A 12651-nucleotide genomic window follows, 5' to 3' on the forward strand; every position below is an offset into this window, starting at 1 on the left:
ATCAAGAGAAGCGGCCTGGGTTTGAGATAGGTCAAAACTACAGCTTTGTCAGTTAAATCAACGAGGCCCAACTGATTAGTCGGCAATACCCTCGAGACTATGCGGGCGACAGAGAATCTCACTAGTCGAGGCCCAAGCAGCAACTTTGAGGGGAAACTCCTCAAGAGGAACTAAAAAGTCCTCCGTTTCGCCATCGCTCTTGTCCACCGGCCTCCCAGCCAGGCCCCCGGTCTCTGTATGGTCAAAGTGGACGGAGGATTGCGTAACGGCAACAATTAGCGCGTCTAACCCACAACAAAAAGTCCTGTTCCCCCGGCCGACGATGCCGTTCAGTGAGGTGGAAAGGCGACCGAGAGGCCTCCCCGTCTCACGTGTGCCAGTGTGCAAAAGAGGCTTTCATAATAACCCCTCGCTCATTGTTGCTCCAATGCAGAGAAAACAAACAATCACATGACACGCACGTACGCACACTCGAAGACAAACACCACTACAACCACAATAGCGTCAACCTGTCACAACTGAATACATTTGGCCCTTTAATGCACTTGAGAGGTCCGTTTCTAATTTGCATTTCAACAAAGAGGGGACTGGCGCTTGCACGCTCTTCTCTTTGTGGTGGTGGTGGCGGCGGCGGCGACGACGACGACGACGACGACGACGATGATGATATTATTATTACTGATATTCTCATCATATGATGCTGATATTCTCTCTTATTTCTTGTCGTCACCATACAAGTAATCAGGGCAGGACACTAAGGATTCATAAATTCACCACCAGACACTTTCATTATTCAACCGGCTAAAAATAACTTACAAGAGAGAAGAGACTGTTTACCTGCCAGAGTCCATTAGAGCAGACAAACTTACCAGCCGCAGACTAAATACTCGCATTTTGGCTGGCGGGTGTAATTCCCCACCCTCCTGCCGGCGGGGTCTGGCTGCTATATTTGGTCTTTAATGCCTTTGTTCCGTTTTTAAACCCATCCATTGTGATAATTGCGCTCTTTTGTGATGACCGGTCTTAGGTCTACTTGGCATTTTCAGTACAGGATGTGACTCCATTCAGGCTTCCATGCTCCTTCCTGTCTGCGAGCCAAAACAACACAGGGCTCTAATGTAAATAGCACATCAGCAGTCAAGGAGATTATTCACATCCAGGGAAGTAGAAGTAGGTCCCCCCCCCCCTCACCAAAGCGGGACCTGGTAACAATATCACCCGGATGGGGCTGGTCAGAGCAGAAGAGGACAACTTTATAGACATGCGTGGAGGATTAGAAATGAGCGGCACGTGTGTGGAGGGAGGAAAAGCCCCGGCGACTTCACACAAGACAAATGCGCCGCTACAAAAGTCCCAAGAGAATAGATACTTGAGTGTCTGAATTGAAATGTCCCCGGCTGGGGGTCTCTCTCTCTCTCTACCCATCAGTCTCACGAGGACAAACAGACGGACAGGTGGACAGAAACGCACTTCTCAGATCAGTCAATAAAACAAGATCAACTACCATCGGTTCATCCGCAAAAAAAACATAGATGTTAGATCCTAATGTGAAAAACTGTGATTTACCTTGCTACCGCTTTCTTTTTTTTGCTCGCTTATGCCTGTATTTTTTACTGCTGTGAAGCACTTTGAACTGCAATTTCTCTATGAAAAGTGCTATACAAATAAAGTATTATTATTATTATTAAAACAAAGCATTAGAGGTTACCCACCCGTTCCATGGACATCCTGAATGAGAGAGTAGAGGAGTAACAAGAGTTCCTCTATGGTTCCATTCCCCCCCCTGATGCCTGTAGAAGCTAGACTCTCCCCCACTGAATGGCACTCCTGTTGGGCATAACTCCTGTCTGCCTCCCTGCTCCACTTTGCCCCGGACCTGGGTTAATGCAGTGAACTAGTTTGCCGTCTCGATGCCACACGTTCCTCCTCCCCCCAACAGAGACACAGGGCTCAGTCTCTCATCCACAGCTTGTGAGGCAGTGTGTGTGTGTGTGAGCGGTCACCGTTCCTAACTGAATCAGCGGTCATTAGCGCACTAGCTCCGGAGAGAGGGAGAGAGAGGAAGCAGGAGGGGGTGAGAGAGAGAGAGAGAGAGAGAGAGAGAGAGAGGGGAGGGGGGGGGGATGTTAAGTACTTTGAGAGGGGGATAATAGTAGTACTCATAATATCAGAATCAGTATTGGAAAAAGGGGGGAAAACACTTTTGATGTGACCCGATTTATTTCACACCCTATATAAAATAAATACTACACTATATGAATACAATATATACACGACGATACTATATAAAACGTATATCATTTGTAAGTTCAGTATGATTTAAACGTGACCGATCAACCTGTGTGTATGCGTGCGTGTTATGTAAGGGGAGAGGGCACTTGGACGAGGCAATTTGGACTCCGCTGAATTACTACACAGCTGTGCCATAGTGGCACACACACAGACACGCACACACACACATACAGACAGACGCACACACACATGGACAGACGCACACACACGCGCACTTCAGTGTGCATAACAAACAGACACCCGGCACTAAAATCTGCCCTTTCTTTGAACTCACCAATCTATGCCCCCCGCCTCCCTTCGGCCTAACGTTGGGAGACGTTAGAATCCGGCTGCCCTTGCGGCACTCTGTGAGGTTTGGGATGGGATAAGGCACAACTGTACCACAGGACCCCAGAGAGAGGCTTGACACGAGAACAATGGCCAGGGGGTGTGTGTCACAAAATAAGAGAGATAGAGGGGGGGGGGGGGGGGGGGCGGAAGACTGTTTGAGAGAAGGGGAGTGGGGGGGTCATGAAAACCACAATTGTCAATTCGACTCGGCAGGTGAAAGTCGAGCCGTTCCGGAGCCAACCTTTTCATCATCCTGTTTTTTTTTTTTTTTTAATCCACTTTTTCTCCCATTTTCTATATTTTCTCCCATCCCAATTTCGTATCATCCAATTCAACCCTCCCCTGTCACGAACGCTGTTTCTTGCCTCCCACAAGCCGGCTGCAATGTGGACTAAGTCATACATAGCACAAGTCCCCTCCGGTACTTGAGGTAACAGCAGTTGCATCTTTTCACCTGCGCAGCTCGATCTCTCAGTGGCGAGGAGTAACGCGTGGGAGGCTCACGCTGCCCCCGACACTTCCTGATTCTACTGCGCAGGCGCACCAACCGACCTGTAGGAGTCGCTGTCCACAACGCCCGATCCCCACCCATCAGTTTCCCACCCCCTAATACGGCCAATGTGTATTAGTATGAACGACCAGCTAAACTGAAAGCAATGTGGAGCGCTGGGCTCGAACAGGCGAGCCCAGCGTCTCCGCATTCGTGGCGAGCGCCTTGCCCACTACGCCACGTAGCCGCCTTGTCCTGTTTTTTTTTTATGCCATGTGTCAATCACGTCGAAGCTCATTTCTCTGCCAGCCTGGCGCTCCCTTGGGGCCAAATCACAGCGCCACGGCTGACGGAGCCCAAGGTTGCCTTGGCACCCGTTCTCACAGCCAGCCTCTCGCCAAGCCTCTGAAGCCCCCGGAGCCAGTGAACACTTCTCTTTTGTTCTACCGGTCATCCCGCCGGTTACATCGAGTGATTGGGATGAGAAATACTTTTGTTTTAATTAAAAGAGCAAGAGTAAATGAATACAAAAGTCTCTTAAAATGTCAGCAACTCAATTGAACGTGGTGCTGCTGTCCGCGTGTTCCACGATAATTTACGGTTGACCATAGTCAAATTTTTTTATTTATCAACTGAAACCCAGCTGTGCAATTTCTCAGGCCCGATAGCTCTGAGGGGGGTAGCTCTGCACGAGAAAACATTTCTATTGGGCAATACTCTTATCAACAGTTTATTGGGCCATCTTAATGATTCAGTCATGTTGAAATGGGAGGAGTCACCGACCCCTCTGTCCTTTTAATCCTTTCACTACAGACGGTTAACCTTTCACTACCACACTACAGACGGTTAACCCTTCTGTAGTGCGTTAGTGAAAGCGTTAACCCTCTGTAGTGTGTTAGTGAAAGGGTTAACCCTCTGTAGTGTGGTAGTGAAAGTGTTAACCCTCTGTAGTGTGTTAGTGAAAGGGTTAACCCCTTGTAGTGTGGTAGTGAAAGCGCTAACCCTTTGTAGTATGGTAATGAAAGGGTTAACCCTCTGTAGTGTGGTAGTGAAAGCGCTAACCCTTTGTATTGTGGTAATGAAAGGGTTAACCCTCTGTAGTGTGGTAATGAAAGAGTTAACCCTCTGTAGTGTGGTAGAGAAAGGGTTAACCTTTGTAGTGTGGTAGTGAAAGGTTAACCTTCTGTAGTGTGGTAGTAAAAGGGTTAACCCTCTGTAGTGTGGTAGTGAAAGGGTTAACCTTTGTAGTGTGGTAGTGAAAGGGTTAACCTCTGTAGTGTGGTAGTAAAAGCGCTAACCCTTTGTAGTGTGGTAGTGAAAGGGTTAACCCAACTGTAGTGTGGTAGTGAAGGCTCTGTAGTGTGGTAGTGAAAGGGTTAACCTTTGTAGTGTGGTAATGAAAGGGTTAACCCTCTGTAGTGTGGTCGTGAAAGCGCTAACCCTTTGTAGTGTGGTAGTGAAAGGGTTAACCCTCTGTAGTGTGGTAATGAAAGGGTTAACCTTTGTAGTGTGGTAGTGAAAGAGTTAACGTTAGGCGTCGTTAGTGCTACAACCTGTTACTTGGCACTGTTCTGTAGCATCGCCTAAGGCCGCGCTGCTCGCCTCAAAATGTGACGCACTTCCTGTCGTTTTCTTCATCAATTAAAAAACACGCCGTCTTCAGTGAGCCAACAACGTGGCAACGAGACCAAAGAGTGACGACGTCTATAGAACTCCGTGGAGCGGATGAGATACGAGAGCAGAGACGGAGGAGGGGCTGCTCTCCATGTGGGCAACTGTGTGTATGTGTGTGTGTATGTGTGTGTGTATGTGTGTGTGCAGCCTCTGAGTCGCTCTCAGAGTGAAGAAAGAACAGAGCCGGTGAGGAAGTAGCAGAGTTTTAGTTTCATTTCAGCTTTGAAAACGAGATCCCAAACGTTGGGACACTTTCGGTCCTTTCCTCTGGCCCGTCGCTTCCCAGAGCCACGCCGTCAAATCATGTCTTCTTCCACGTGTGCCACGGTAATAATCACCCGTGCGAAAATACAGTGAGCCGTGTGTATAGTTATATCGATATAAATATTGATACAAAGCCGACCTTAGTAATGGGGTCTCAGCCCTACTAGGGAACTTAGAAGTAGTAGACGAGACATGGGAGAATTCTATGTGATGGGAGATTCTTTTTTTTTTTATCCACTTTTTCTCCCCATTTTCAATTTTTCTCCCATCCCAATTTCGTGTATCCAATTCTTCCCTCCCCTGTCTTGAACGTTGCTAGACCATGCCTCCCACTGGTCGGCTGTAGTGAGGACAGAAGCCTTGCATCACGTGTCCCCTCCGGTACACGAGGAGGCAGCCTGTCGCATCTTTTCACCGCAGCAGCTCGAACTCTCAGTGGCGAGGAGTAACGCGTGGGAGGCTCACGCTGCCCCCGATACTTCCCGTTTCCGCTGCACCGGCGTCACCAAACCGACTTGTAGGAGTCGCTGTCCACAACGTCAAATCCCCACCCACCGGCTTCCCCACCCTCTAACACTTGCCAATTGTGTTAGTATGAACGACTGGCCAGCCGGTAGCAACGCCGAGAGCTGGGCTCGAACCCAGCCGCCCTTGATGGGAGATTCTAAGTGATCAGGGCTGACCCGAAAGCATCCAAGCTTCAATCGCTGCCACGGTAATCGATGCCAAAATCACTATTGGAATTAGCGGAGCTAATAATGCTAATGATGGAGCATCGCCGTCGGTTGTGTGATAGTAAAGGGCTAACCTTCTGTATTGTCACAGTGAAAGGGTTAACCGGCTGTCGCGTGGCAGTGAAAGGGTTAAAGACTCTGGTTGTGATCGCTCCTCCTTTACCTGCTTCTCCAGCTTCTGCTGCCGGAGACTGGTGCCGTCATCTTCGAGGCCACTGGGGGAGAGATGAAGGAGAGAGAGAGAGAGAACAGAGTTATAAAAGATCACTTTTTTAAAAAGTGTTCCGCAGCAGGAGGTCGAGGAGGACGAGGTGATGCTATTTTGGCTGCGGGTTGAAGTGTTGAACCCGCTGGATTCTTGATTATGACTGAAGCGTCCGGAGAGAGCGCAAAGTTTCATGCGCTGATGATGAGTAGGGTTTGGCATGGTTTGGATTTTGAACGATTCGGATTCTCCGTTTCGATTCCCGTTCTAAACGATTCTCGATTCCGATTCTTTTGAGGTGCAGTTCAAAAAAGGTCACAGCTTATTTAGCAGGAGAACATTTTTATTTGTGTCCTTTTATTATTTTTTTCATACTATTCACATTGTCAGTTGACTTGATACAGTTTAATTTGGTTGCTGTACTGTAACTAACTAGGGTATTCAATTACGTAACTTCAAACTTCAATAACTGTAAAACTGAAAAGGCACATATGTACATGAAACTCTTAACTTAATACTTGATAAACTGAAACCTGCTGAAATAACATTGCGAGTTGGCAGCAGTCTAAAAAACAAAGAGCTGCAGCCCAGGTGGGTGTTGAGATATGAAACTAAATAAAACAAAGTCATGCGACAAATTAATAAAAAATAAAAAATAAAGATTTAAGAAATTCTGTTCCGGAATCCTCTTAAGTTAGGAACCGGTTCCTATTCGAACCCGGTTCTCGGTGTCCAACCCTACTGATGAGTGAGAGGCAGAGCAGCTTAAATGGACCGCCTTGTTGTCAAGAACACAATCACGATTTGTTCAAATCTTTGATCAGCCGATAGCAGGTTGGCACGGATGACTACCGTGAACCTGCCTGAAGTAACGCCAAAGTGCCGTTAGTGTAGTGGAATCTATAGTATAGACTTTTCCCCGGAATAATTCCGTTGCTACTAGGGGGACAACTTTGGCCCCAGTTTATTTCAATGTCAGTCTGTGCCTGTGTGAGTGCGCGAGTGAGTGAGTGAGTGAGTGAGTGAGCGAGTGAGTGAGTGAGTGAGTGAGTGAGTGAGTGAGTGAGTGAGTGAGTGAGTGAGTGAGTGAGTGAGTATATCTTTCCTTCTCTCATATCTGTACTGACCTCTTAGATCAAACCACCAGAGGGAGGCACTGCCGTTAATAGCATACACAGACTGAAAGTGACCTCTAGGCAAAATAGCCCTGTTTGGTATTGCGCTTTGTTTACTTTCTTTGTTTTGGTGCGATGTGTAGATTGGAGTTTAGTAACAGAACTACTGTTATACTGTTCTCCAGGCCTCTCAGCAGCAGCAAGCCCTCCCCTGCACCCACTCAACTACAAAGCAAACATCAGACACAAACTAAAAACACAGTAGCCTACCGCTTGACAACATTTACAGATTCTACTCTTAAAGGATTTGGGATCCACTGAAATCTGGAGGATTTCTATACAAAACAAAGGGTTAAAGAGGTTTGTAACAGCATTAGCATATTCACCTGAAGTTAAAAAGCTTATGAAAACTTGCATATATTTGATAATGGCAATGCAGAGATAAGTGAGGCAGAGGAATGATGATATTTTTTTATTATTTATTTTAAACTAACCTGTACTTCAGTACTGATTCAATGGCCTTGTAGTGCTTTAACACAATTTGATATATACAGTAATGGCCTTGTACTGCTTTAACACAATGTGATATCATAACGGCCTTGCAGTGCTTTGCTATGCCAGTGGTGATGTTCCTAACAAATTTCGTTGTACCAACAATGACAAATAAAGATCTATTCTATTCTATTCTATTTAACACAATGTGATATCATAACGGACCCATCGTGTGTTCTGTATTATAGCTATGGAGACAATAGTAATTGTTTATAGTCCAACACTGACAAAGCAGTTCATTTCTACATACTTTAGTTTGTGCACTAATCCACGCTACACATCGCCCCTTTTCAAAATAATCAATTTTTTTTTTTTTTTTTAATGCATATGCCCAAATCCTTCAAGGGGAAGGGGGGGGTAGTTTTATGAAGCTGCATCCCTGCATCGTTACCAAAAGCATGTTTTAGGTTTGGTAAAAGACAACGCTGTGATCGATACAAAAGCATGTTTTAGGTTCTGTAAAATAGACTTTACCTTAGTCAGAAGGTACTCCAAAATGAATAATCCCAGTAATCCCATCGCAATTATTCGTGTGCATTGGGCACGGCTAAAATACGGGAAACAATAGGTTCAGGCGATCGGATCTCCAACAGATTGCTCTGTGCTGATTCACTTTGAGGGGGAGGGGTTGCACAGAGAGAGAGAGATACCCAGAGACTAGAGCCCAAGTTCAAAAGATAGGGGATACTGCCACCTGGTGGGATTCGATCGCCATTTTAACGTAGGCAGCGGTGCCAGGGAGACACAGACAGGTCCGCGCGAGTGTTTAGAATGGGGATCAAAGGAAAAAGATCAAAGGATCTAAACCCGAGAAATCTTGGGTATGGCGCTCAACGGTTGGATTCAAAACACGAGAAATTTCGGATTTGGTGCAGAAAGAGTTAAAGCTAGTGCTCTGGTCATGCATCCACTCAACTCATAGAAAATACAGCATCAGGCTATTCTAAAAGTATTGATACTAATACTGGCATTGAACCGTTTCAAAGGGATCGAGATACCTTTCTAGTATCTGTATCATGCAACACTAGTAAAGACATTTATTTTGACATTCTGATTTAAGAACTTTCTAAATAAAAGTTCATTGATCTGACTGCAGCAGTAATATAGATTATAAAATTGAGGATGTAATACATTATTGAGCTGCATCGATTCGAGATGCATCGTAGAATCGAATCGAATCACAGACAGCTGAATCGTATTTTAATCGAATCGTGAGGCCAGTGAAGATTCACAAATGTGATATATCAGTCTTGTAGTGCTTTAACACAATGTGATATAACAGCGGCAGCCTTGTGCATTCTGTTCAAGAGGGACACTCAAGCTTCTAGTGAATGAGACACAGCTTCTCAGAGAGTGAGATGGAGAACAAAAGAAAGAAAGGAAAAAAGATTGATGACGTCAGGATCCAACCAGCACTTACCCCTGACACCTATATAAAGGACCGAAGGTCCACGTTGCTTAGCAACGGGGAAGAGGAGGCGGGTCTACAGACAGATGGAATTAAAGAGAAACAGCTCACACACACACACACACACCATATGCAATCAATCACACCGTACGTGGCAGGTCAACTAAGTCATATTTCATACGCCCGTCTTCTCCTGTCATATGACGTCTGATTCATGCTAGGGTTAAATGTACCATTTAAGCCTGCACACTTGCAACGTTCATGCTAAACGATACACCACTTATTTGCTAGTATATGTTATTCTGCGACGTCTCGTCCAATTCACAAAGGTATTTTGTGAAACCCGAGTTATTATTAAGAATAAGAAGTAGAGATCGGCACCCCCCCCCCCCCATGTGCGTGCGTGCAATAGCATTGCTGATGATGACACACGGAGCTTGAGGGCCGGTTGGCGTCACAGCCCCTCTCTGAAGGACAGTCTCCAAATAATGCTGAGAGGAAACAAGTGGCCGGAAGCCCTGCGTACACCCTCCAATCACACACACACACACACACACACACCCTCCAATCACACACACACACACACCCTCCAATCACACACACACCCTCCAATCTCACACAAACACCATCCAATCACACACACACCCTCCAATAACATACACCGTCTCCAATAACACACACACATCAGCAGTACTCTTCTGCTCTCATTAATCCAACACGGTTACAATGATAATCATCTGTTGCCCAGACATTGGCTTGAGGCGCGTTCGCTTGACGTCAGCGATTGGTCATCCACCTAATTGGCCTAAAACCAACAAGACCATTAGTTTGGCCTAATTGGCTGTAGAGCAAAATACTGTGAACAAGCCGTCCTTACGCGTTCACGCCTACGTTCGTTGGAAATGGTCCCAATTTAAAAGTGAAAATAGTTACTTTTGTCGCAGTTTTTAAATCAGTTTGGATATGTTTCACACTTGCCAGTTGACAAATCAGATCAAACTTTCTAAACAAAGCCATATGATTCACCACGCAGGCCAGCCTTTTAAACTGGGACCTCATTTTGAATCCCATACCTGCCAACGTTAGGCTGTGAAAAGAAATTATAGGGCTTCAAACTGGCAGGAATATTTCTTTTCATTTAGGTCATTTTGTCCTCATTCCTTTTCGTCGGAGGCTGACTGCGCACAGGCACTGAGGAGATCAGGCTGTGCAGGAATAATTAAGTGTAGTCTATGAAGGAGATTAGATGGTCTCTCAATCTAATCTGGCAACACATAAACCCCATACAAAGCCTGATTTAATTAGTGTCACTATACAACTCAATTACAAACCTTTTGGGGGCAAACGGGAGATGAACAGGTATGGAATCCTAAGGAAGAAAATTTATGATGTGATCTTCACCTTGGCTTCTTGCACAAATGTTGCAAAATAGGCCTATTATAAGTTTTCCAATTCACTGTTGGTGATTAATTATGCTCTACTGTCTAGGGCTACCGTTACCTGAATTATGCAAGGTATGTTAGTTTCACAGAATTGTCTATTTTGAACTTAGCAGCAGCGAAAATAATAGCATGATGATTAAAAATCGCACATTTGTAAATATATAGGAAATATCAACAAAAACTGCCCAATGAGCTTCCATGAAATTATTTTTCGCGCTCCAGGGTTCACTTGGGCCCCTTTCACACATGAACTCTGGGCAATGGCTGCAGAATCAGGTGCGGGCGTGGTCTGGAGTTGCCCTTTCACAGCAGCCGATTCTCTGTGACAGACTCTTCTCACATACGACTTTACAGAGCATGACGCAGACAGGGAAAAGTTCCTCCCGCTCCTGTGTACGAAAGATCCATCATATTAAATATTTATTTCGCTGGCATGTAACTCGACATGGTTTGAAATGAGGGCAACCTTAACGTTGTTCGAGGTGAAATTAAATAAGGGTCAATGGCATTCCATACAGAGTGAAAGAAAGCCACCAACAGTGTTCTGTACAGTGCAGAAAAATATATTTTACGCCGTGAAACTGTATGTAATTTGTTTACAATCAATCCAAAACGTTTGTATTACTCTTACTTACTTAGGCCCATCGCGCCCAATGGAGCATAGGCCATCTACGACTATTCTCCATCCAACACGGCTTTGGGCTGTCCTTTCTGCCTCACCCCAGCTAGTTCCTCGTCTCTTGAGCTCCGCCTCAGTGTCCCGCCTCCAGGTGTTCCTAGGCTGCCCTCTCTTCCGTTTCCCCTGGGGATTCCAAGTCAGGGCCTGGCGTGTAGTACTGGTTGCCGGTTTCCTCAAAGTGTGGCCTATCCATCCCCACGTTCGTCTCAGGATCTGCTTCTCCACTGGTTCCTGTCTTCCTTTCAGCCATAGTTCCTCATTCTTGATTTTGTTTGGCCAACTGATCCCAAAGATGCGTTTCAGACAGCCGTTTATAAAGGTCTGTATCTTCTGTAATGTTCTTTTCGACATTCTCCAAGTCTCTGAACCATAGAGAAGGACGGATTTCACATTTGAATTGAAGAGCCGCACGATGGGCGATGTCCTTGGAGGACCAGATGTTCTTCAGAATTATGAAGGCTGCTCTGGCTTTGCCTACTCTGGCTGTGACGCCCTGCTTATCCAAGATGCTGCCTAGGTAAGTGAAGGACAAAGGCGGCGGATGGGCTTCAGGTCTAGGTAGGCTGTATTGGGAACGCCCCTTGCGCGCAGCGCGAGAAAAATTTGACCTTTTATTTTTGGTTGCACGCAAACTGTCCAGGTTCTGATTTCATATACACACACACTACTAGGCTATACTACAGCGAGCCCCACTCATTTATATATAGTGCAAATTAAGTGTTCAAATGAAGGCATCCAATAATATATGAACCACTGTCTTACCTTAATGCAGATAAATGCGACGTTTCGTCTTGGTGAGAATTGAATCACAAGTTGCAATGAAGTGAAAGTTTTTCGTAATTTAGATCTCATCATGCTTTGAAAACAATGTACATACAGTAGCTCTAAAAAGTTTCCACAATTTGATGAACTCGGACTCTCATCATGTCCTCTTAGAGCAAGCCCTTGTTTGCCAAGATAAAACAACATACAGCCTCAGGTGATCGCTAGTTATGCCTCTCCTCGCTTCTCTACAAAGCGATCGGCGGGCTGAAATTCAGAACACAGATGTTTGCTTTACTCTGCCTGCGGGATCAGGATGATCATGTGAATGATGTGATTGGCCACATTATTTAACCTGAGCCTATGCGTGATAATGATTGGTTACTGCCTGTATACCTGGAATGTTAAACGCTGCCACCGATTGACACCTTCGTCGTTGACACCTCGGCCAGCGAGCCGGCTGCAGCACAAGACACACACTAGCCAGCAGCCTGCGCATATATATTATATACATTTCAAGATTCCGAGCATAATATTCTGGGTAGGCATAGCCCCCCCTAGCCTTAATATACGCGCCGCCTATGGTGAAGGAGTTGACTTCCTGTATGGATTCGTGAGTTCTATTACTCATAAGATAATAAAAAATTTGGGCGGCTACGTGGCATAGTGGGCAAGGCGCTCGCCACAAATGCGGAGACGCTGGG

General features: G+C 45.7%; 1 protein-coding gene across 7 annotated transcripts in view; it reads right to left on the reverse strand.

The window, feature by feature from the left end:
- tulp3 (TUB like protein 3) overlaps positions 1–12651 on the reverse strand; it is a 72673-nt gene that overhangs the window by 30058 nt on the left and 29964 nt on the right. For 3 of the 7 annotated variants that reach the window (XM_084330040.1, XM_084330041.1, XM_084330039.1), the window contains exon 3: positions 5948–5999. In XM_084330040.1, the coding sequence (XP_084186166.1) occupies positions 5948–5999 (52 nt within the window). Of the gene's footprint in view, positions 1–837; positions 1004–1712; positions 1848–5947; positions 6000–12651 lie in introns of those variants that run through there. The other 4 variants (XM_084330043.1, XM_084330044.1, XM_084330042.1 and 1 more) reach the window with 4 other exon arrangements.

Source organism: Notolepis coatsorum (assembly GCF_963971535.1).
Source record: "Notolepis coatsorum genome assembly, chromosome: 15".
Taxonomy (NCBI): Eukaryota; Metazoa; Chordata; class Actinopteri; order Aulopiformes; family Paralepididae; genus Notolepis; species Notolepis coatsorum.